Genomic DNA, 25,572 nt, shown 5'->3' with positions numbered 1-25,572 from the left:
ATCAAAGCATACCAAGAGGCACAAGGACTCCCAGCATGCCCAGAACAGAATAAAGACGCCGTGGCACGGCGCGCCCACGAAGCAGAGAAGAGGGCACGCACTCACGATCCAGTGGTGAGTATAGGTAGAGATTAAAATTAAATGAGACCACTCTCCAAAGAGACACCATCATAAAGAAGGATGCAGAAGAGTAGAAGGAAATAGAAAAAAGAGACAAAATGCAATGTGTGTTTACATCATGTATGCAATTAATACAATAAATATGCCATAAATGCAGTAAACATACAAAAATTATCATCATTATATAATTTATAGAATTACATTTTGACCAAAGAAAAGTACAAGAAAATTATTTTGTGTCGATCCTTCACTCAAGCTAATCATTCCTAGAGCTGTTTGAAGGTATGCGTAGACACTGTAAGCATCTGTAGACATTATCCTCTGCCTCAGATTGCCTGAGGAATGTGCATAGAATCAGTCTCAGGTAAAGGGAACCAGAAACTGCAGATGGTTTCACAAAAGAAAATTATATTAGCATACCATTAAAAATAACAGAAAAATTAAAAGCAAGACACAGACTGCTTAGTGACAGTGGTGGCAAGTGTCAATAAAGTCATAATGTAACATCCCTGGCGGCGTGCTTGCATAGTGCACCACCTCCCACCATGCAAGACCCGAATCTTACCCATCAGTCCAGCCTGCAAACATTGCTCCAGTTCATGCTGTGTGCATGTCTCTTGTCTGATTGCTTAGGGCAGCGGCCCGGTTACTTCCTGATTCTTATAGCTGCTGTGGGCGTGCTCCTAATGCGTCCCCAGCCTATTGCTGTGAGTCATTGGATATTTAAACCCCCTCCACCCAGAAGGAGGTGCCTGAGCAACAATAACTATCAGTGTGCTCCTTGCATCTGAGTTGCCAGGTCCTGTTCTGCATTTTGTCTGTTTCTGCCACCCTGGGGGCTGCATACCCAGGCCTGTTACCTGTGACTTCTAGTCTGTTTCCACCACTCTGGGGGCTGTATACCCAGGCTCGTTCTTGTATCTCGTTGCAGTAACAGTTCCTGTCTGAACTGTCTCCTAGCCTGTTACCTGTTTGTGTCTATGTCCGTACCTTCCCTTTTCCTGCAGTGTCTGAACCTGCACCTAACTCCAACTCGTTGTCTCTGTACTTCTGTGAGTTTTGTGTCCACTCGCTACTTCATTGTAAGTACCTTGTGTGTATCTGGTTCTGCTTGTCTCTTTTCCCTTCCTCCGTATCTACCTCCTGTGTTCTAGCCATCTACCTGTATTTTCCAGTCTGTTCCATGTGAACAGAGCCCTCTCCTCTCTGCCTGCACCTTCAGCCCTGTTCTGCTCTGCTTGCTCACCGCGCCAGCGGTTTCTCTCTGTTCTGCCTTGCCCACCGCTCCGGCGGCGGCTTCTCTCTGCTCTGCCTTGCCCACCGCTCCGGCGGTTCCTCTCTGCTCTGCCTTGTCCACCGCACCTGCGGTTTCGCTCTGCCCCGCTTGCCCCGCTTGCTCACCGCACCTGCGGTTTTGCTCTGCTCTGCTTTGTCCACCGCACCTGCGGTTTCGCTCCGCTCTGCTTGCTCACCGCACCAGCGGTTCCTCTCTGCTCTGCCTTGTCCACCGCTCCGGCGGTTTCGCTCTGCTCTGCCTTGCTCACCGCTCCTGCTGTTCCTCTCTGCTCTGCCTTGTCCACCGCTCCGGCGATTCCGCTCTGCTGTGCCTTGTCCACCGCACCTGCAGTTTCGCTCCGCTCTGCTTGCTCACCGCACCAGCTCTTCCTCTCTGCTCTGCCTTGTCCACCACACCAGCGGTTCCTCTCTGCTCTGCCTTGTCCACTGCTCCGGCGGTTTCGCTTTGCTCTGCCTTGCTCACCACACCTGCGGTTCCTCTCTGCTGTGCCTTGTCCACCGCACCTGTGGTTTCGCTCTGCTCTGCTTGCTCACCGCTCCGGCGGTTCCTCTCTGCTCTGCCTTGTCCACCGCTCCGGCGGTTCCGCTCTGCTCTACCTTGTCCTCCGCTCCGGCGGTTTCGCTTTACTCTGCTTGTCTACCGCATCTGTGGCTCTGTTTCTGTCTCCCAGTCTGTACTGGACCCTATCCAGCCTGCTCTCCAACCTGTCTGCACTCCAGCCGTGCTTGCCTGTATCTCCCTGTCTGTTCTCCAGCCGTGCTTGCCAGTGCCCACCAGTCTGCATACCAGCCGTGCTTGCCAGTGCCCACCTGTCTGCATACCAGCCGTGCTTGCCAGTGCCCACCTGTCTGCATGCAAGCCGTGCTTGCCAGTACCCACCTGTCTGCATACCAGCCGTGCTTACCTGTATCCACCTGTCTGCATACCAGCCGTGCTTGCCGATACCCACCTGCCTGTATACCAGTCTAACCTGCCTGTTCCTGCATTCCCCGGTGTGGGTCAACAGCTGTGACCGGGGTCTGACCTGGAGTAGCACCTGGTCCCTCTGCTTGGTTCCTCCTTGGTTCACGGAGTCAACTGAGCCGCCGTGCGACCTTGGTCGGATCGGGTTGATACTTAGTTACGCCCCTCCAGGCACTCCTTGGTTCATGGTACAGTGGGATCACTAATCACGCTCACGCCAGTCAGTCCGGGTGCGAGCGTAACACATAAATTATAAAAAGGACGAGAAGCTGAGTGCTTCATTAAGACCACATGGAACTAGGGTCCCCAGGGTGACAATCCATTTGGTCTCGCACTGCGCCAAACGTTTCCCTATATCTCCTCCCCGTATGCCAGCATGGATAAGGTCAATCCCCCTCATCTTGAAGGACTTGGGGCTACAGTCATGATGCATCTTAAAATGTCGGGGGATAGTTTTTAATTGGGTAATATCAGCCGCTGTCCTGGCCACAGTAATGTCCCTCACATGTTCCCGCACACGTACCCGCAATTTTCGGGTTGTAAGTCCGATGTATATCTTTGAACATCCGCAGGTAGCATAATACACTACATTTGTACTAGTACAAGTGATATGATGTTTAATTGTAAAGTCCACCAGCCGATGTGAAGGAAGAACTGCGAAGGACATTGCTGCAGGCGAGACAGCGGCCGCACCGAAAAAATCCCAAATTAAGACCCCTATTTCCAAACAAATTTGCCACAGGTAGTGTGTAGTGGCTTTTAACTAACAAATCTTTTACGTTTCTACAACATCTAGATGTCATTGGAGGGGCGATTTTTAGACTCGATTGCAAAGACGATTCTGTCTTAAGAATAGGCCAGTGTTTCTCTAAAATAGTTCTCATATTATGCCATTCATGATTGTAAGTAGAGATAAATCGAATTCTCCCATCGCACCTCTGTCGATTAGAAGTGTAAAGAAGTGAATTCTGTGAGGTATTATGGCCCGTCTATAGCCCACCTTGATACATCTCTGACTGTAGCCCCTTTTCCCAAAGTGAGATCTCAAGTCCCTCGCCTGCATATCGAACTTTGCCTTGGATGAACAAATCTGCCTCATCCTGAGGAACTGACCAACTGGGACAGCATGAATAGTCGCCTCACTATGTGCGGATGACTCATTTAACAAGGCGTTAACACAGGTGGACTTCCTGAACACATCTGTCTTCGTAAATGCATCATCATCTACTTTCAATTTAATGTCCAGAAAGTCCAACCTCTTCTTATCCGCCCTCTATGTAAGTTTGAGATTTCATGAATTTTTATTTAAATGACCCATGAACTGCTCAAGCTGCTCCACTGTCCCTTTCCAAAGAAAAAATAAATCATTTATATATCTGTACCAGCACTGGATGTGTTCCATGGCATTTGCGCCTTCACCGCCAAAAAAGGTCCTCTCCCAAAAACAAAGGAAGAGGTTAGCGTACGAAGGCGCACATGCCGCGCCCATCGCAGTGCTGCACATATGTAAATATATTTTTGAAAACAAAAAAAATTATGAGTAAAGAGGAAATAGTGCAGCTCAAGTATCAGATCACAGGTCCTGCTGTCCCAGTTGCTGCCCCCCAGGAAGTAGCTGACTACCTCAAGTCCATCCTCGTGTCCGATGCAGGTATAAAGGGACTCTACATCTGCAGTTACAAGTAGAACATCTAGTGCACAAAAAAGAAACAAAAAAAAACAGCACCTCTGTTTCTCAGTGCAGACACATAAAACCGTTCCCACAGGTACCGGGTGCTTATCAGTAAAAAATAGACCATATATAATATCAAATAAGGAAGAAAAAGAGAGCACTCACCAGTCTATAAAAATTATTCAATCACATTAAAACATGAAGCGGGGGTATTGTGACTCGTAGAAGCGCAGCTAGGCGCAAAACGGCCTTGTCCTCCAGGTGTGCCACTCTTTTCCTCGCTTCACATTTTAATGTGATTGAATAAAGGTGAATATTTTTTATGGACCGGTGAGTGCTATCTTTTTCTTCCTTATTTGACAAGTAGAACAATTGGCTCCACAAAAATCCTGTCAACCCTGCTCAACATATTGGTCGTGTCTCGTATATAAGACGGAAGGGTCTCGACCAAAGACATAAGGTAAAAGTCTATAAATAGACAGGATGGCATAGTCCTTCGAGACCCGACCCAATTGGGCGTTTGGGAGGGCTGACGGGATCCTTGTGGATTTTGGGGAGGAGATATAGGATGGGAACTCTCGGAAATTAACTGTAAGACCCTCCAGAATTTTTTTTGTCGATAATGATTTTCTCTAAGGCAGAAATGAATATATATTGTAACTGATCTGAGAAGGAGGTGGCAGGATTACAGGATAGTTTTTTTTTATAGGTATTACGATCCCTCAGCTGTCTGAATACTGCTTTTTCATAACTTTCAATTGTCCAGATCACGATGTTACCCACCTTGTCCGCCGCCTTGAAAACTACATCATTAAGGGATTGTAATTGATCGAGCGCAGTTCTTTGTTGATGGGTTAAAGCTAGGAGTTAAGCTCCTGTGTTTTTGTAGTATGCATCTACTGCTTTTCAGACCTGCTGGTTAACTCATTTATTGATGTTATGATTGCAAGCTTCAATCTAGAGACTGTTCACATTACCCTGCAATCATCTCTTCGATTTCCTGTGATTTCTACAACCTTCATCTACATCCTGGTTCAGACCTGCTTTTTAACCCTTCACTTGCTCTCCAGTTTTTGACAGTACTTCTTGCTTTGTGACTTTTGGTTTGTTCACTTTTGTCCACTTTCTGGTGCAATTCTTTGATTGTTGTCCAGCATAGACCGTTGCCCAGATCCTTGATGCTGTGCCATCGCCCTCAGTCCATGTAAACCTGCGACTTGGTGAAACAACCGCACTATGTTTGCCATAACAGTATACTCAGACCATGGATTCAAAGTGTGCAGCAGCTTCAGTACCGTTGCCGCTGGATACAGAGGATTTATCTGGACTGGTCATGCAACTTGTTGTGAGCCAATGGGAAATTGTCCAGGCTGTGCAAGATCTCTTAGCATGTATGAATGCGCTACCTCAGACTCCTGCGGTTTAATTTCCAGCTCTTCAATAACTGCTACAGCCTAATTCTTATCTGGGAAACATTCAGCATTTACCTACTCCTGCATGTTTTAATGGAGATCCTAAGGCCTGCTGGGAATTTATGAATGAATGAATCATATATGGCATATATTGTTTCCTCTCTATCTGGAGATGCTTTGGCCTGAGCTGTACCATCATGGGAATGGAACAATACTATGATGTATTCTCTTCCATTTTTCCTGACTGCCTTCCGTAGTGTGTTTGACAAACCAGGTCATGTCCACGCAGCTGCTGATTCCTTACTGAGACTTAGACAAGTATCTAACTCTGTGGGGAACATTATGCTATCCAGTTCTATTACCTGTCTGTTTAATTAGCCTTAAACAATGACTCTCCCTTGGCTATGAAGACAATCTTGCTCAGGCTTCGTTCACACGTTCAGTATTTGGTCAGCATTTTACATCAGTATTTGTAAACCAAAATCAGGAGTGGAACAATCAGAGGAAAAGTATAATAGAAACCACTTCTGTATTTATCACCCACTCTTGGTTTTGGCTTACAAATACTGATGTAAAATACTGACCAAATACTGAACCAGTGAACATGGCTTGACAGTGGTTTGCCATCTTTTCTTGATTTAATTTCTTTCCCCGCCTGTGTGTTTTTTTCATTTCAAATATTAGTCAAAGGAAAAAGGTCTAGATTCCTGTGTCCCCCAATCCAGAACGACTTCAATTCTCTGCCCAGAGAGGTCGTACAAGAGCCCATGCAAATTGGCCGGAAGAAATTGTCACACGAAAGATCTCGTCACCTTACTGAGGGACTTTTTCTATGTTGTGGTGAACAAGATCATTCTTGCATAAATTGTTCCACACTCAAGGCAAGAAAGAGAAACTTTAGACCCCAGGCAATGTAAGTGGTATCTTCATGGGAGCGACTCTATCTTCCTTTAAAGCAAAACTGTTTGTGCCTTTGTCTATTTCTTTCAGTTACTCTGTGTTTATGGAGCAAGCTTTCATTGACTCCAATTGCTGCAGAGAATTTTATTGACTTCTATCTGACCAAAATTCTGAAAATTGCTTTTGTTTGCAGACGCCTTTGAAACTGACCTCCATGAATAGTTCTGCAATCTAATTCTGTAGTGTTGCTGTTCCTATTGGAGCACTACTATTTTTTTAATTTTGCCACATTCTCATGCTTCAGTGATTTGGTGATTTCTGTGGATAAGTTTACATGCTCCTGCCATTGATCGGTTGTGCGACCAGATCACCCGGTGGCGATCATTTTGCTTTCATAATTGCCTCAAACCTGTACCTCAACCACCTTCTCTTAGGGCAGAGTTTATCTCCTTTGCCTTCAATTTGCATGCTCCTTGCCAGGACTATGCAGATGTCTTTTGTATACAGAAGGCTGATGTCATGGGTGTGTCAGGCGCAATAGACAGTCGCTCTGAATCTGGCTCTAGAAGGTCACTGCGCTTGGCATTACAGACGCCTTCTTAATCCTTCAGCCTTTAGGACCCAGCGGCGACCTCCTTCCTGCTGCTGATTGACACACCATTGCCTGGAAGTTAGAAACACTCAGTTTGCTTCAGGGAATTGCCGGTGATACTTCTATGTACCTTTGTGCAGACTTGGAGCACTAGCAGTCAGCTATCTTCTTCTCTGGTGCCCTTGGAGGACAGTTGGTGTTACTCCTCTGGTGTCTGCTCAAGCTAAATTTATCCCCTTTTGATTGTCTACCTTGTTGTCTTTAGTTTGTAGTGGGGCCTGACCAGTGGTCACCCCTCCCCCTCCCTATCTAGGGCCAAGCTCTAGGGGGATCCAGGGCTTAGGGTCCTGCTCGGTGGTAGGTGTGGAACCTATATAGGGACAGTAGGGTAGGCAGAGTGATATTAGATCTGCCTAGGAGTCTCCACTCCCCCTTTCCCTAGTGTTTGGGCTTCCTCCCCCTCTTCCCTTCTTGTTGCACCTAGTCTTTCCCACACCTTGCGTGACAGCTGAGACACTACCTACACTGCTTCAGCCTTTTGACAGCACCACTCCACTAATTCCAGGTGCTGAACTACCCAATGGGAGAGTTTATCTTCGATCTTTAATTGAGACTTAGGCCATGTCTGCTTACATTAAAGAGAATCTAGAAATCGTTTTTTTAAACATAAACTCTGGATGGTGGAGGCTTCTTCTTTGTAAAGAAGAAAGACTGGTCTCTGAGACCATGCATAGATTATTGGGGTCTGAATAAAATAACGCTGAAGGACTGTTATCCATATCCCCATCTCTGAACTATTTGACAGGATTAACTGCTATTATACATGCGTGAAGTTTTATAATCTACTTCAAATTAAAGAGGTCAATGAAAGAAGGACCGCGTTCAACACCCATGGCTATCACTATCAATATTTTGTCATGCCTTTCAGATTAAGTGATACAGCGACTGTGTTCCAGCATTTGTTCATGAGATCTTTTGTGATTTCCTGTATCAATACATCCTAGTCTATCTGGATTGACATCCTAATCTTCTCCAAACATCTAGACTCGTATCGTCTTCATGTCTGCTTTTTTCTGAAGAGACTGCCCCAAAACTATTTTTAAGTTGAACTGAAAAAAATTTTTTTTGAGTGCAATCAACTGTTGTTTCTTGGAAATATCATTTCTTCTGGAGTTCTTATGTATCCTGAGAAAGTTTCTGCTACTTTGCATTGGGCACAACTCATTGGTCTCAAAGCCCTTTCTCGGCTTTGCAAATTTTTAACATCAGTGTGCGCCGTCCAAACCTTGACATCAAGCATCTCTTGGTTGTCTTCAGGTTCGTCCTATACCACAAGAATTAAGAGCTGAGGTTTCTATGGATTTTGTTACTGATCTATCTGATGCGCCAGGGTTCACTATTACCTGGGTTGTAGTAGTTTGTTTCTCCAAAATGTCTTTTTGTTCCGTTATTAGGATTTACATCTGTCCCATAGTTGAACCAAGTGTCTTCATAGACTGCTCAGTATATTACCCTCAAATTAAGGGGGCAAACTCAAATGCTTATGGAACAATATCTTTTTTATCCAATGCCAAGATAATTGGCAGGATTTGCTTCTTTGAAATGAAATCGCTCACAACAATTCAGTTTTAGCGTCTTCAGGGATATCTCAATTTGTTACTGCGTATGGTTGAAAGCCTTGTCTTCTGCCAGTTGCACCTAAAGGTCTACTTCCTGCTGTGAACAGCATCGCTCAGGACATACAGAATGTCTGGACTGAGGTCCAGTCCTATTAGGCTGCAGCTAAAGTTAACAAAAGTGCTAATAGACACTGTTGACCTGTTCCCAGGACAGTTTAAAAAGTTGTTTCCTAAATTAATCAGCCCATTCCAAATTATGCAGCAAATTAATACGGTCACTTTCCATTCTGAACTTTTTCCCATGTTAGAAATTTCTATTTCTCTACTACGTCCCCTGGTCCTTGGCTGGAAGAAGATTCTTTCTTCCAGCTAAGACAGCTCATGTTTCTACCTCTGCTCCTGACACTGAGTATAAGATAAACCAATTTTGGTTCTGTAAGAAACTTTGTGGGAATCTTTTACTTGATAGACTTGAAAGAATACAATGCTAAGGACATTAATACTCAAATCTTTCTCAAAATGTAATACTTTTGTTACTGACTCCCTAAAATTGGGAGTACTGTTACGCACCTATTTCTAGAATTGGGCTTTGTTTCCTTCTATCTTTTGCTGTACTCTACTTCTGAGTTCACTACTTGCTTGGCATGTCTGACTGATATCATCATCCAAAGCGTTTTAAGCATCTTGTGCACAGGCGAGTCACTGTGACTTCCACTCCAGTGACTTGCCGGCGCCTGCACACAAGATCACTGCTGTACGCTGAATAAAGATCCGAGGAAAAAGTGCACCTTGCGTAAAAGGCGAAGTGCGCAGGCGCGGGACTTGGCCGCCGGGAGGGGGGAAACCTTGTAATTAGCTCAGTAGTCAAGATTTATTCCGGGCCCGTAAGCCATCAGAAACATGATTTAATAAAGACATTTCACAGCAACAAGACCTCTAACATAAGGCATACAGTTAGGTATAGATTTACATTTCTATCACCTGTATGCCCATATTAGTAGGTCAGATAAGTTCCGGGGGTGACAGATTCCCTTTAACAAGAGTTTTCTTACTAAAAGGTGCGACTTATAGTCCAAAAATACAGTAAGTCATTATTAAAATGCAAGACTGTTGATACATTTTTTTTTTTATAGAAAATTACAAAAGGTTTAATGAAAACATTTGTGCCAAAAAATAAAAATTAGCTTCAAGTGCAACTTTAGACTTTAGCGCAGGTTAAAAAATCAGCTGCATCCAGCTGTTGTATAGGACTAAAGCTACATGACATAATCAAATTTCTAGTCTGATTTCTACTAATTGTCATATGAATAGACTAAAAAGGATTTCAGGACTAAAGATGTCATGATAAGCGAAGAAGACTCAACATGATATATCGACTCATTTGGCCTTTTTGTAGGATATGTATCTCCAAAGATTATTAAAAAGATTATTTTTATTATTCAATACACAATAAAAAAAACAACATTAAACATTAAAAAATGGCCGTGCTATTTAACACTGGCGCATAAGGAAAATGTTTTCCATATACATCAATCAATCAAGATTAGTGAGGTAGGCTCAAAGAAAAATGGGAGGACATAACATGGGTCCAAACTCCAAGCAGTAATGGATTTTTATGGTCAGTCAACCACAACACATATGCACTATATGGACGTGTGAAGGAAGATAGAAATATATTTATAAATGCTATAAAGCCACTATCTATGATCAATGCCACATTAGGAGCTCCACCTCCGGAAGAAGGTCTGCTACCGAAACGTGCATTGGGGAAGCAGGGGACACACCAGGATGCACGGGTGAGACACTTTCTTTTTACTATTGGTCTTTTTCTGCCATGCATGCTATTGCTATTCATTCACAATATGCCACTACATTGGGATGTGCATGATTTAAGGATGTATTCAGCGCTTCTACATACACATTTGCGCTATATATTTGCAAGTCTTTCCATTAGTACAACCTTGACTGCATTATCCTAATGAGGCATTGATCATAGATTGTGGCTTTATAGCATTTAGAGATACATTTATATCTTCCTTTACACATGTACGTATAGTGCATATGTTTTGTGGCTGACTGGCCATAAAAATCCATTACTGCTATATCCCTTGGACCCATGTTATGTATCCCCATTTTTCTTTGAGCCTACTTCACTAACCTTGATTGATGTATATGCAAAACATTTTCCTTATGCGCCCATGCTAAATAGCACGGGCATTTTTTAATGTTTAATGTTGCTTTGTTATTGTGTATTGAATAATAAAAATAATGTTTTTAATAATCTTTGGAGGTATATTGACTCATTTGGTCTTTTTGTAGGATATACAATTGTCTTATGAACTTGTTGGTTGCAACCTATTTATTACCATTGGTTGTGATGTATCAGCTCAAGTTTGCAATCTTATGATACTCTTTCGCATTCAACCTATTAACCTGAATGTAAATTTAAAATGTGGAGTAATATCATTTACTGTAACATTTTCATATATAAAATTTATTTTTTTACTTTGATTTCTTGTTTGAAAGCCAGAACACTTTTTTTTTTGTAGCTATTTATGGACATTAATTCTAGTGGAAAAAAAGAGAACCATTTGTAAAAAACACAATCAGGCTGTGTGCCCACTATGCGTTTTTTAAGTGTTTCCGCATCGGCAATTCCACAGAAACACTTAAACGCTTGTTAGTAGGTCTGCTATGTTCCCCAATGATAATCCGCATGTGCTGTGCACATGCTGCGGAAATTTCCGCTGCGGATTATCATTGCGGAAAAATCCACAGCACTACCAATTATTTAGCGTAATTGTGGCGTTTTCGCCGCCATTGACTTGCATTGAATCACTTAATATCCTCATGACTACATGTGCACATGCGGATGTTAAGCGATTCAATGTGCAGATGGTACCCGGGTCTGGAGAAGAGGAGACTCTCATCCAGACCCAGGTACCATAGTACCTGTTAAAAAAAAAAGAATTTAAAATAAAAAAACACATTATACTCCCCCTCTGATGGCCCCCGGTCTTCTATCCGGAACGTCTTGGCTCCCCGGTGGCTCGCTGATGGCGGTCGTGTGACCTGTCACATGACTAAATGAAGTCATGGAAGGTCCTTTTACACCACCGGGAAGACCGGACGCATCGGAGAAGGAGACTGGGGCCTATCGGAAGGTGAGTATAATATTTTATTTTTATTTTTTACCATTTTTATTCTTTTTTTTTTAACTAACTTGGTCACACTATATAAAATCCATGCCAGTTGCATGGATTTATATAGTGTGACCAGGTTGTCACTTTTCCAAGTGATGCTAAAATCGCTTGGAAAGCGCTTGACAACCCGCATGCGAAATCGCATGTGCAAAACGCGTGAAAAACGCTTGTCCCTGGCTGAAAAAAACGCATGTAAAATCCGCATGCGTTTTTTTCTGCTAGGGAGATGCAGAAACACTCAGGAAAAATCCGGAGCATTTCTGCATCGTGGGCACTTAGCCTCACTCTACTGAAGTTGCGTTTTCCCATATTTAATTTGAAGTCATATTTTCTAGAACTTCTAGAGTCCACATCTTTTTCCTTGTGCACTACAACACAAAGTCTGAACTTAATTTAAGTTTTCCAGTCTCTGGGCAAATTTCTGCAGTCTCACTGTTTGCTAAACAATCTAGAGAAAGCTATTATTTGGGATATTCTCAAAATCTTGTAGGCAATTGTGGCATACTGTTTTGTTTAATACATCAAGAATTTTTATTTTCTTTCTTTATAATAAAAGTAGAGGTTGGTTGTCATTTTCACTATTTTTTTGCTACCTCTGAAAGCAGCATGGTGTATGGACAGAGACTCTGATTCCAGCAATTTATCACTTACTGGGTTGCTTGCTGTCATTTTAATAAATTCACTGTCTCATCTGCTGCAGTTCTCTGAATATTGAGCTCTTTTATCACTCACATCACTGATTGGCAGCTACGGTGGCTTGCGAAAGTATTTACCCCCTTGGTATTTTTCATGTTTTGCTACCTGACAGCCTGGAACTTCACTGTTTTTTTGAGAGTTTGTATCAGTTCATGTAAAGAACATACCTACAACTGTGAACATTTGGTTTTCTTTTTATTGTGATGCAAACAACAAATATGGCAAAATAACTGAAAATTTCAGTGTGTATAACTATTCACCCCCTAAACTCAGTACTTTGTAGAGCCTCCTTTTGCAGCAATTACAGCTGCAAGTTGCTTTGGATAGGTCTCTGAGCTTATCTACATATCTTGCCACTGGGATTTTTACCCATTCCTTAAGGCAAAACTGCTCCAGCTCCTTCAAGTTAGATGGTAAACAGCAATCTTCAAGTCTGACCACAGATTCTCAATTGGATTAAGGTCTGGGCTTTGACCAAGCCACTCCAAAACATTTACACGTTTCCCCTTAAACCACTCGACTGTTGCTTTAGCAGTATACTTTGAGTCTTTGTCTTGTTGAAAGCTGAACCTCTGTCCCAATCTCAAATCACTGACAGACTGAAACTGGCTATGCTCAAGAATATCCATGTATTTCACACCATCCATTTTCCCGCTCCCTGCTGCCGAAAAACATCTCCACAGCATGATGCTGCCACCACCATGTTTCACTGTTTCGATGGTGTTCTTGGGGTGATGAGCTATGTTGGTTTTCCACCAGACATGGCGTTTACCTTGGTGGCCAAAAAGTTCAATTTTGGTTTAATCTGACCACAGCACCTTCCTCCATACATTTGGGGAGTCTCCAACATGTCTTTTTGGAAAACTCAAAACGAGTTTTACAATTTTTTTTGTGTAAGTAAAGGCTTTTTTCTGCCCACTCTTCCATAAAGGACATCTCTATGGAGAGTGTGGCTTATTGTGGTTGTATGAACAGATACTCCAGTCTCTGCTTGGGAACTCTGCAGCGCCTTCAGGGTTACTTTTGGTCTCTGTGCTGCCTTTCTGATTAATGCCCTCCTCGCCCAGGCTGAGAGTTTTGATGTGCGGCCCTCTCTTGGTAGGCTTGCTGTGGTACCATATTCTTTCCATTTGATGGTAATGGATTTGATGATGCTCCGGGGGATCATCAGAGATTGGGATATTTTTTTATAACCAAGCCCTCTGTAGCGCCGGCGTCCCTGCCCTCTGCTAGGCAGGGACGCTGTTCCCCTCACCTCTCTGCTCCGTGCCCGGCGTCCTCCTCCCGCTCTGCTGGCAGCGCGCGCTCCTTCCCGGCCACTGTGCTTAGGGCGCGCGCGCGCGCTCTCCCTCCCTCTTAATGGGGCCGCGCGCGCCGTCCTAAGGAGTCCCCGGCCAATGGCCGGAGGACTTCACCATATATAACGCACCTCCTCCAAAATGGAGGTGCCCGAGCAATGTTGTTGCACTGTTCACTACTCTGCTTCAGCCCTCAGGTCCCGTTGCCAGTTACCTGCCAGATACCTGCCAGATTCCTGCCAGCTTGCTGTCTTATTCCTGCCTGATTATCTGCTACCTGCCTGCTAGTCTGAGGTCCGACGGTCTGCCTTACTACTCCTGTCAGTCTGTCTAAGGACCAGCCTGTCCGCTCACCTGGGAGCGCACTTCAGCCACCTGCCTGCTTGCCTGAGGTCCGACGGTCTGCCTTCCAACTCCTGTCAGTCTGTCTATGGACCAGCTTGCCTGCTCACCTGGGAGCACACATCTGCTACCTGCCTGCTAGCCTACCTGGAGGCTCCGCCGTCACGTGCTGTGACCACCTGCCTGTCCAGTGACTCCTGCCCGCTCACCTGGGAGCGCTCATCTGCTGCCTGTCTGCTAGCCTACCTGGAGGCTCTGCCGTCACGTGCTGTGACCACCCGCCTGTCCAGAGACTTCTGCCCGCTCACCTGGGAGCGCTCATCTGCCGCCTGTCTGTTGGTCTTCCTGGAGGCTCCGCCGTCACATGCTGTGACCACCCGTTCATCCAGAGACTCTCGCCTGCTCACGTCTATCATCAGCCGCCACAGGTCATACCAACCCTTTACTCAGAGACTGCCCCGGTCACTTGCCGTGACCATCTGCCCGTTCATTCAGAGACTGCCCCGGTCGCTTGCCGTGACCATCTGCTCGTTCATCCAGAGACTGCCCCGGTCACTTGCCGTGACTTCCAGCCCGTTCACTCAGAGACTGTCCCGGTCACCTGCTGTGACTTCCTGCCCGTCTTCCCTGGTCGCCACCCGCTCCCTTACAAGGACCGCCCCCTTGTATAGTAGCTCAGAGGTTCCGCCTCCCAGACCCGTTACACCCTCACTTGTACTTCCCAACAACTTTGTTTCTGACTTGTTTGAGATCTCTTTGATCTTCATTGTGTTGTTTGGTTAGTGGTGCCTCTTGGTTAATGGTGTTGAAGCCTCTGTGGCCTTTTAGAAAAGGTGTGTATATACTGACCGACCATGTGACACTTAGATTGCACACAGGTGGACTTCCTTTCACTAAGCATGTGACTTATAAAGGTAATTGCTTGCACCAGAAATTTTTAGGGGCTTCATAGCAAAAGGGGTGAATACTTATGCACATGCTAATTTTTAGTTATTTGATCCCATAAATTTAATTTTTGCCTATAATTTTCTCACTTCACCAACTTAAACTATTTAGTGCTGATGCATCACGCACAAATCGGATTACAAAAATATTTAACCCCTTACTTACCGGGGACGTATTAGTACGCATATTTGCGTACTGCCCGTTCAGTGAGGGCTGCTGCGCTGAGCCCTCACTGAACGGAGCCCATGTCAGCTGATTCTTACAGCTGACATGTGCCCGCAACAGCCGCGGGTGGAATCGCGATCCACCCGCGGCTGTTAACATGTTAAATGCCGCTGTCAATCTCCGACAGCAGCATTTAACGCGCGCTTCCGGGTAGCGCGTCATAAGCCCCGCCCACCGGCGACCCCGTCACGTGATCGCGGGTCGCCGATGGGCATGCATGACAACCCAGGGTCTGCAGCAGACGCCTGTGGTTGTCATGATCTTGTCGCTATGAGCGCCACCTAGTGGTCGGCGCTCATAGCACAGGACCATTTCTGCTGCGTGCAGGGGACCTGGTCGTCCCCTGTATGTAGCAGAGGCGATCGGATAGTTGCTGCTTCTAGTCTCCTATGGAGACTATAGAAGCATGCAAAAAGTAAAAAAAAAAAGTTTTTAAAAATATAAAAAAAAATAAAAAAATATAAAAGTTTAAATCACCCCCCTTTCGCCCCATTCAAAATAAAATATATAAAAATAAACCCCACATACACATATTTGGTATCGCCGCGTTCAGAATCGCCCGATCTATCAATATAAAAAAAGAATTAATCCGATCGGTAAACGGCGTAACGAGAAAAAAATTCTAAACGCCAGAATTAGGTTTTTTGGTCGCCGCAAAATTGCAATAAAATGCAATAACGGGCGATCAAAACATCGGATCTACCCCAAATGTTATCAATAAAAACGTTTGCCCGGTGCGCAAAAAATAAGCCATCAACCAGCCCCAGATCACGAAAAATGGAGACGCTACGGGTCTTAGAAAATGGCGCTATTTTTTTAGTTTTTTTTTTACCAAATTTTGGAATTTTTTTTCACCACTTAAATATAAAAGAACCTATACATGTTTGGTGTCTATGAACTCGTAATGACCTGTAGAATAAGAAGGGCAGGTCAGTTTTAGCATTCAGTGAACGTGGTAAAAAAAATAAATAAAAAACAACTGTGGTATTGCACTTTTTTTGCAATTTTACCGCACTTGGAATTTTTTTCCCGTTTTCCCGTACAGGATATGGTAAAACTAGTAATGGCGTTGAAAAGTACAACTCGTCCCGCAAAAAATAAGCCCTCACATGGCCATATTGACCAAAAAATAAAAACGCTATGGCTCTGGGAACAAGGGGAGCAAAAACGAAAATGCAAAAACGGAAAATGCTCCGGGGCTTACAGGTTTTAATGTAACAAAATAGGTAAAAAGCCAAGGGGGTGAATACTTTCACAAGCTACTGTATTTGCCCATGTACAGAATACACAGAAAGCTACCAATCAGGGATAGGGTTATACAGACCTCATCAATATGCTAGGCTACCTGATAACAGGTTTACTAGTCCTCCTATGACCTCCTGCTGATAAATCAGTGATTTTTATCAAAACTACAATAAGCAGCCCAGTAAATAGTCTCTGTCTCTATTACGGTACTCTCACATTAGGTGACAAAAAACGTTTGACAGATTCTCTTTAAGGCATCTTAACATTTATCACCATTATACTACTTTTCACAGTTTTTTTTCATGATTGCGAAAAACTGCAGGAAATAAACACACTGTAGATGCAACATGTGAACCTATCCTGCAAATAAGCTTGGTAGTGCACTGATGTTAACTGATTACTTCTATGCTTGATATGCATAGCCTGTTTACTCATGAGAGCCTTCTGATAGCCCCTGTTAGTCATGAAACTGTGGTTAGAGACTACTGTTCTTTCAATATTTGTCCCTTAACTGAATACTTTTCGTGCCCACCCATCCTGTGGATATGTCATAAATGCTATTGTTAGAAATGCCACTTGACTGTAAATTAGTGTGGGAATAAGTTGCCACTGCCAATAAAAGAAAATCAGATTTTTCTCAACTAGTATGTGAATGGGTTTTTATTGGAGATTTTTGTCAGGATGGCAAGTCTGCTTTTAGCAAGTTCTTTTTATATAATGTTGTGATGTCTTTCAAGCATTTCAAATGTCAGCTGTTTGCAGGGAGCAAATCATATCACATATGGTCAGATGTTTAGAGATCTGTGTATGTCACCTTTATTAATAGTTCACCTCTTTTTTACAGGGTTAGCGGTCTCAGAGCAAGTTGCAAACCTCATGGTGTTGCTGCATTGTACATATGTATTACAATTATTAAAGCATTGTACATATTTATTACAATTATTAAAAAATATATCTTACATAAAATCGAACTCTAAAAACATACTGCTATTTAGTATTTTTGTTTGAAATGAACAGTAGTACAGGTGTAGATCAGTATACATAAGTAAAAATGGATGAATTAATAGTAAAATCTGTGCTTATTTTATGTAAATAAAATGTATTTTAAAAATTACAAAATCATTGTGTAAACATTAGCCTGAGGCTAGAATTACATATTCACGTTTTATAGCAGTTTTTATATCGTGTTTATTTGCTTTTGTAGCCAAAGGCAAGAGTGGATATAAGTGAGAAGTATCCGTTTTACCATTGTACATTTGCTTCTTTTTGGACCTACTCTTTTGTTTAGCTCAACAAAAGCTTGCTTTTAATAAGCATAAGTTTAAATTTTGCTTGTTAGGCATTTAACCCCTTAACTCCACAGTCCATTTTCTTTTTTACCTTTGCATTTTTTCCTCCCCTTTCCTTCAAAAGCCACAACTTTTTTATTTCTCCATCAAATATTATAATATATTGTTTTTTTGCAGGACCAGTTGTAGTTTTTATTGATCCCATCCATTTATACCAGTGGTCTGAAACTCAGCCAAGTAAATGGGCCACACATAGAAAAAATTTGAATGTGAAGGGCCCCGTTCTTTGCTGGGGAAGATGACGTTTTCAGTGATACCATTATTTTTCTATATGACCTTTTGATCATCATTTTTATTTATTTTTTATTTTTTGCATGTTTTTATTCTTTTTAATGATGTTTATCATATGGGTTGTGGTACAGGTCTTTTTTAACTTCAGTTAAACAGCATTTTTAGTGACCAAATATTTTTCCGTTATTTTTTCTTTCTTTATTTTGAATTTTTATTAGAAAATTGTTTTCCTCTTTTCTTGTCCCTCAATCGGCTCCATACAGTATAAGGCTGTGTGCCCACGTAGCATTTTTCAAGCGTTTTTGATGCGGAATTTCCGCAGCGTAAACGCTTGAAAAACGCTTGGTAACACGCACCCCATGGTCCCCAATGGGATTCCGCAAGTTCTATGCACATGCTGCGGATTTTTCCGCAGCGTTTATGCTGCGTTCAAAAATCCGCAGCATGTCATTTAATTTTGCGTTTCCGCAAGCAGAATTGCCTTTGTTCAATGCATAAAAAACGCAAGGCAATTCCGCATGTGGAAAACGCGTGATAAACGCGCGAAAAACGCGCGATAAACGCGTGCGGAATTCCGCATGCGTTTTCCCGGGAGAGGACTTGCATTTATGCAGCAGAAATTTTCTGCTTCATAAATGCAACGTGGGCACATAGCCTTATTGTTTTACAATAAGCCCCTTATAGTAATTCTAGTCCCTATCTTGTAATAATGCCCACAGGCCTGTAACAATGTTCTTCATCTTGTAAAAATGTCCCGAATTCTGTAATTATGTCCCTAAACCTGTTTAACGGTCCTCCATCCTGTAATAATGTCCCTTGTCCTGTACTATTGATCCCCATCCTGGTTCACATCTTGTAGTAATGTTTAAATCCTGGTCCACATCTTGTAGTAATGTCCACATCTTGTAGTAATGTCCCCATCCTGTACTTGTAACAGTGTCCCACATTCTGTCGCTCTTTACACACACATGGAAAAAAATCCTTCTCACCTGACCTCGCTCCCTCGGCGAACAGTGTACTCTTCCTCAGCAGGGGCGGCGCATGGCAGTGATGTCATGCACGGCCGCGACGGAGATGCAGACCTCAGCTGCCGGCCTCTGGCCGTTGGCTGGTACTGGTATTGCGGTGCAGAGAGCAGATCTCTGCTCCACAATACATTTCAATTGAATGTGCGTCTGAGGACACCCATTCAGTTGAAAAGAAATACTGACATTGGCGGCCACTGGATCAGGCTGTGATCGTTTCAGGATTGGGACGAGGGGGCCATGCATACCGCGATGGGGACGATGAGGCCATGTATAGCGGGATGGTGACGAGGAGGCCATGCATACCGGGATGGGGACGAGGAGGCCATGCATACCTGGATTGAGGACCATATATACCTGAATTAACCCCTTTCCGACGTGGTCATTAATAGTACGCACCACGTCAGAAAGGCCGGTTCAGTGGGGGCTCCGGCGGTGAGCCCGCACTGAACTGGGCACATGTCAGCTGATTCTTACAGCTAACATGTGCCCACAACTGCCGTGGGTGGAATCGCGATCCACTCGCGGCTGTTAACCAGTTAAATGCCGCTGTCAATCTCTGACAGCGGCACTTAACAGCGCCACGCCGGAAGCGCGGCCTTAGCCCCGCTCATCAGTGACCCAGTCATGTGATCGCGGGTCACTGATGGGTGGGCTTGGCAACCCGGGGTCTGAAGATTGCTATGAGCGCCACCTAGTGGTCGGTGCTCATAGCACAGGAGCATTTCTACTACATACAGGCAATCTGCTCGTCGCCTGTATGCAGTAGAAGCAATCAAAAAACTGCAGCTTCTAGTCTCCTATGGAGACTATTGAAGTATGCAGAAAGTGTAAAAAAAATGTTTTAAAAAATATCATAAAAATTAAAAAAAAAAAAAGTTTAAATCACCCCCCTTTTGCCCCATTCAAAAAATAATAAAAAAAAACCATATACACATATTTGGTATCGCCGCGTTCAGAATCGCCCGATCTGTCAATATAAAAAAAAGAATTAATCTGATCAGTAAACGGCGTAGCAAGAAAAAAATTCCAAACGCCAGAATTACATTTTTTTGGTCGCTGCAACATTGCAGTAAAATGCAATAACAGGCGATCAAAACATCGGATTTAACCCAAAATTGTATTAATAAACGTCTGCCTGGCGCGCAAAAAATAAGCCCTCACCCGTCCCCAGATCACGAAAAATAAAGATGCTACTGGTCTCGGAAAATGCCGTCTTTTTTTTTCTTTAGCAAACTTTGGATTTTTTTTCACCACTTAAATAAAAAAGAACCTATACATGTTTGGTGTCTATGAACTCGTAATGACCTGGAGAATAATAATGGCAGGCCAGTTTTAGCATTCAGTGAATGTGGTAAAAAAAAAAGCCAAAAAACAACTGTGGAATTGCATTTTTTTTTGCAATTTCACCGCAATTTTATTCCCATTTTCCAGTACACGATATGGTAAAACCAGCGATGGCGTTTAAAAGTAAAACTCGTCCCGCAAAAAACAAGCCCTCACATGACCATATTGAACGAAAAATAGAAAAGTTCTGGCTCTGGGAAGAAGGGGAGCAAAAGATGAAAATGCAAAAACGGAAATTGCTCAGGTCGTGAAGGGATTAAGGGCCATATATAAATATATCAGGATGGGGGGGGGCATATATACCAGGATAGGGACATATATATATATATGTACACCAGGATGGGGGATATTAGTGTAGAATTAGGGGACATTACTCCTTTAATATTGTCAGTAGCAGACCTTTCCCCTGCCCCATAACAGTGCATCATGACCACATTTTTTGCTTCAATTTTTTTCTATTTTCCTCCTCTAAAACCTGGGTGTGTCTTATGGTCCGGTTCTTCTTATAGTCCAAAAAATATGGTACTTCATTGAATATAAGCATGTATAGATTCTGTATGTAGACGAAAAAAAAATGTTTCTATGCATTAAAGATAAAAATGTAGTTCTCTTTTTAGAAATTTTATTATCAGTCAAAGGTGTACATTGAAATTTGGTATCTAGCACGTTATAGAGACAGATCAGCATTATTGTTGTTTTTCCATATACCATTCAGTATCCCATAGTGTTTCTCATATATCTATATATTTTCTTTTATTCTTTAAGAAAGAAGAGGGCAGTGGTGAAAAGCGTCCAAGAGGGCGTCCAAGAAAATGGGTTAGTATGTACTAATATACTGTATATGTTCAAGCATGCATTTTCATAGAGAATTTGGGGGAGTTTGCTGAATAAGCGTTCACCCATCAGGTATCTAATGTAACTCTTTTTTTTTTTAAATGTCATGTGGCAGCTCACCATTTACACATTTTTCTTTTGCCACATTTTTCACCCAGATGTATTTTGGTTCTTTTTTTGCAGGAGTATTCTTAAAGACAAAAACCAGAAGCGGTACATAAACACAGAAAAAGTATATTAGAAAGATTTGCACCTCTTCTGTACTTTGTTCTAACTTGCTTAAAAATACTGATGCAAAACAATTACCAAAGTACTGTCCGTTCCCCTTCATAATTTTCAGAGTCCTCACAGCAATATAGATCAACCCTGTAGTAGTGTTGTGGTAGGCAAAATAATCTCTCTAGGAAAAAAAAAAGAGAGAATTAAGACTTCACTTTTAATAAATATATTAAAATAAGTAGAGGCATACATCTAAAATATCCACGCAATAAAAACTTATACTACAAAATTGAGGAGACACCATGTGCACACCATTATCTAGCAAAACTGGGGAGTGAATGGTAATAATAGAGTCCCCACATTGGGTGACTACCAGTAACAACTATCACATAATGGTAAAGAGTCCAATAGTGGTATAGGTCCTCCCCACATTGAGTTTACAATATGTGTTAGACCCACCAATCAGGAAGCAAACCAAAATTATTGTTATCGATCCACATAATGTATAAAACCCCAGTGCAATGTCAAGTTATAACAGGGACCATGGATATATAAGTAAAAACATAATGTATACAGCCCCAGTGCAATTTCAGGATGTAACAGGGACCATAGGTACATGAAAAACCCTCAAAATTTGATAAGAGAACAAATGTCAGATCAGTAAATAGCCACAATCACAATAAATCATAGTATTAATAAGGCTAATAATAATAATCTTTATTTTTATATAGCGCCAACATATTCCGCAGCGCTTTACATACATTATCGTCGCTGTCCCCATTGGGGCTCACAATCTAGATTCCCTATCAGTAAGTCTTTGGAGTGTGGGAGCAAACCTTAGAACCCGGAGGAAACCCACACAAACACTCAGACAAACTCCTTGCAGATGTTGTACCCAAGTGTATAACTAAGACTAAATAGACATAAGCCCCGTTCCCCCCTTGTCCTGACTTTTTTCGTCAGAGAAGACTCATCAGGGGAATGTGCAAGAGGCCATGTAATGGGATGCGGAGCCAAATGGAGAAGATTTCAGCCAGCATGCAGAACTGGATTTCTGCATCTGATGTCACCCGAGAGAGCGTGGCTGATTACTTCTGGAGCTTGGCAGGGACAGCACATCAGATATATGTCACCATAGTAATATCTATCAACAAGGTGCCTCACAACAGCTCTTAATGGAGACATTATTTGACAGGCTTATCAATACCAATGGCCGGATAACACTTAATATATTAAACACAGAAATGCAAAAACTGAGATATAAACATGACAAATATTGGTACACTTGTATACCTAGATGAGAACAGACATATCGAAAGTGACATCACAAAGGATAACACAGGAGTGGCTACCATCTTAGAGTGGAAATCATAGGACAACATGATCTTCAGAATTCACTATTCATTTTAGCTAAAGAAGTCTATACTAGGAGCTAAAGAAGTCTATACTAGGAGCTAAAGAAGTCTATACTAGGAGCCAAAGAAAAACATTAAAAGTTGCTAATTTTCTTTTAATACCAAAACACTCCTCATTAAACACATTAAGGACTTTTGCCCATTTTGGGCCTTTAGGACAAATCCATTGTAGTAGTATTTTATTTTGTTAAGCAACGTAGCTGTATCAGTGTTGGTTTTTTCCAAGGTGAATTGTATTTGTCAGTGGCAGCAGCATGTTGGGGTACATATAAGGTATTACCTAACTTTTATTAACTAATAAATATTAATAGAAAAAAAACAGCAGTTCTGTTGTCCTTTTTGACATTCCAAATTTGCCACTATTCATATGCTCCTCAAATAAGATGTTAACTTTATTCTGTAGGTGAGCTCGATTATGGTGATACCAAATGTATAGTTTGTATTTATTTTTGAAAATTAGTAAACATAAATGTGTACTTTTTTTTAAATTCCAAAAGGCATACATTTTTGCAATCTTCCATCAATAGATCTTATGAGGATTTATTTTTTGTGTGACAAGATGTAGTTTTCAATGGAACCATCTCTTGTAAAATTTACTTTTTTTTTTATTACTTTTTATTACACTTTCTTTTGGAAACAACAATTCTGGATTTGTATTTATTTTTTCGTTTTCTTATACTCTGTTCACTAGTCAATTTAACATATTAGCTTTATTTTACACAATTAGGACAATACCCAATTGATATATATTTTTTTATAATTTAGTACTCACAAAACATGAACAAAATCCTGCAATTCTGGTATTGTTTAATTGTATTTTGTTTCTTACAATGTGCACCATACAAGATAAAGTTTCATACTACAGGTCTATACGATTGTGGAGTTATCTATCTATACAATTTTATTATATTTTTCTAACTTTGCACAAGAAAATCACCAATCACTTTTTAACACAAATATATATTATTTTTTTCATCATGATCAGCGAGCTGTAAGAAGGCTTGTTTTTTTTTCATAACAAGTTTGTAGTATTTATTGATAACATTTTGGGATATGTATGGCTTTTTATTAGTATTTAGTATTTTTGTGAAGCAGGATGAACAAAAACAGTAATTCTGATGATTTTTTTATTTCATTTGGGATAAATATTTTTACTTAACATTTTAGAAAATTTTGTTAAGGACATGGTGATAACAAATACGTGGTGTTTTTATGCTATGTTTATTTTCTTCATATTAAAACCTTATTTTTTTTTTACTGGTAAATTGGGATTTTTGAGAGGGTGTTTTTACTTCTTTTTTTTTTGGGATGCTTGAAAAACTTTATTTTCACTATATTTTTTAGTCCCTCAAGGGGACTTGATCATGCAATCTTATGATCGTGTAAGCAATACACAGCACTACCGAAATAGGCCCTGCTTCTATCGGGATCTACTAGGCTGTGGTGTATGGCAGATGTGGAGGCCTTTGTCAATCCTCCAGTTGCCATAGTAATGAATCAGCACCCCGCGTTCGCACCACAGCAGTGCTAATGGACTGCTAGAAGGAGCACAAACCCTCATGTGCTCTGTCACTATTGACAGCTGCATATGAGAGGCTAAACTGTTAGGATTAGCAAAAATGCCAATTCTATCAGTTACAGCAGAATCACGGCTGTGTATATCAGACAGGCTCCTACAACTGTTTGCATCTGCTCAGAAACTATTCCGTGTGATCAGTGTAAAGTACATATCAGTCATAGAGCTCAAGGTGACGTTCTCATGATGGATATATATAGTCATATAGTGCTATGGGGTTAAAGCAATACATATTCAGTGTATGATTCTACAAATGATTATTATTTTATTTTTATTACTATTTAACCAAGTATGTATGCTTAAATAACTTATACAACTATTAAAATATACACTGTTCCAATTGATGATTTTTCCATTGCTGTAGAGGGTGCATGAAACCAAATGTTGGGCTTTAAAACGATTATGTTGCCCAACTCATCCAATATATTTTCCCAGTACAGGGTAGAAAAAAACAAACATTTAATTTGGATGGTTTGGGCAACAGGAGCATTTTTTGTTTAATTAAAAATGAGAATTTCAGTTTTATCATCTTAAAGCATGTAATCTGTTATAATGAGGCATTATACAGGGTGGGCCATTTTTATGGATACACCTAAGTTAAATGGGAATGGTTGGTGATATCAACTTCCTGTTTGTGGCACATTAGAATATGGGAGGGGGAAAACTTTTCCAGATGGGTGGTGACCATGGCGGCCATTTTGAAGTAGGCCATTTTGGATCCAACTTTATTTTTTTCAATGGGAAGAGGGTCATGTGACACATCAAGCTTATTCAGAATTTCATAAGAAAAACAATGGTGTGCTTGGTTTTAACAATATTCTTTCATGAGTTTTTTTTACAAGTTTATGACCACTTTTAAAATGTGTTCAAAGTGCTGCCCATTGTGTTGGATTGTCAATGCAACCCTCTTCTCCCACTCTTGACACACTGATAGCAACACCGCAGAAGAAATGCTGCACATCTCGCATCTTGATGGTATGGTGTGGTATATGGGGTACAAAGATAGTGGGGCCATTCTTCATCAATGGAAACCTCAATGCCACTGGA

General features: G+C 41.8%; 1 protein-coding gene across 1 annotated transcript in view; it reads left to right on the top strand.

Annotated features, from left to right (window-relative positions):
* The window catches only part of HMGA2 (high mobility group AT-hook 2), a 261,705-nt gene that overhangs the window by 30,163 nt on the left and 205,970 nt on the right, over nt 1–25,572 (top strand). Inside the window, exon 3 of the mRNA XM_073651710.1 lies at nt 21,247–21,297. Coding sequence (XP_073507811.1) covers nt 21,247–21,297 — 51 coding nt within the window. The remainder of the gene's footprint in view (nt 1–21,246; nt 21,298–25,572) is intronic.

This window comes from Phyllobates terribilis, unplaced genomic scaffold (assembly GCF_046119375.1).
Source record: "Phyllobates terribilis strain yellow unplaced genomic scaffold, ASM4611937v1 Scaffold_11__3_contigs__length_659146591, whole genome shotgun sequence".
Lineage (NCBI taxonomy): Eukaryota > Metazoa > Chordata > Amphibia > Anura > Dendrobatidae > Phyllobates > Phyllobates terribilis.
This window is presented reverse-complemented; position numbering and strand designations above follow the sequence as displayed.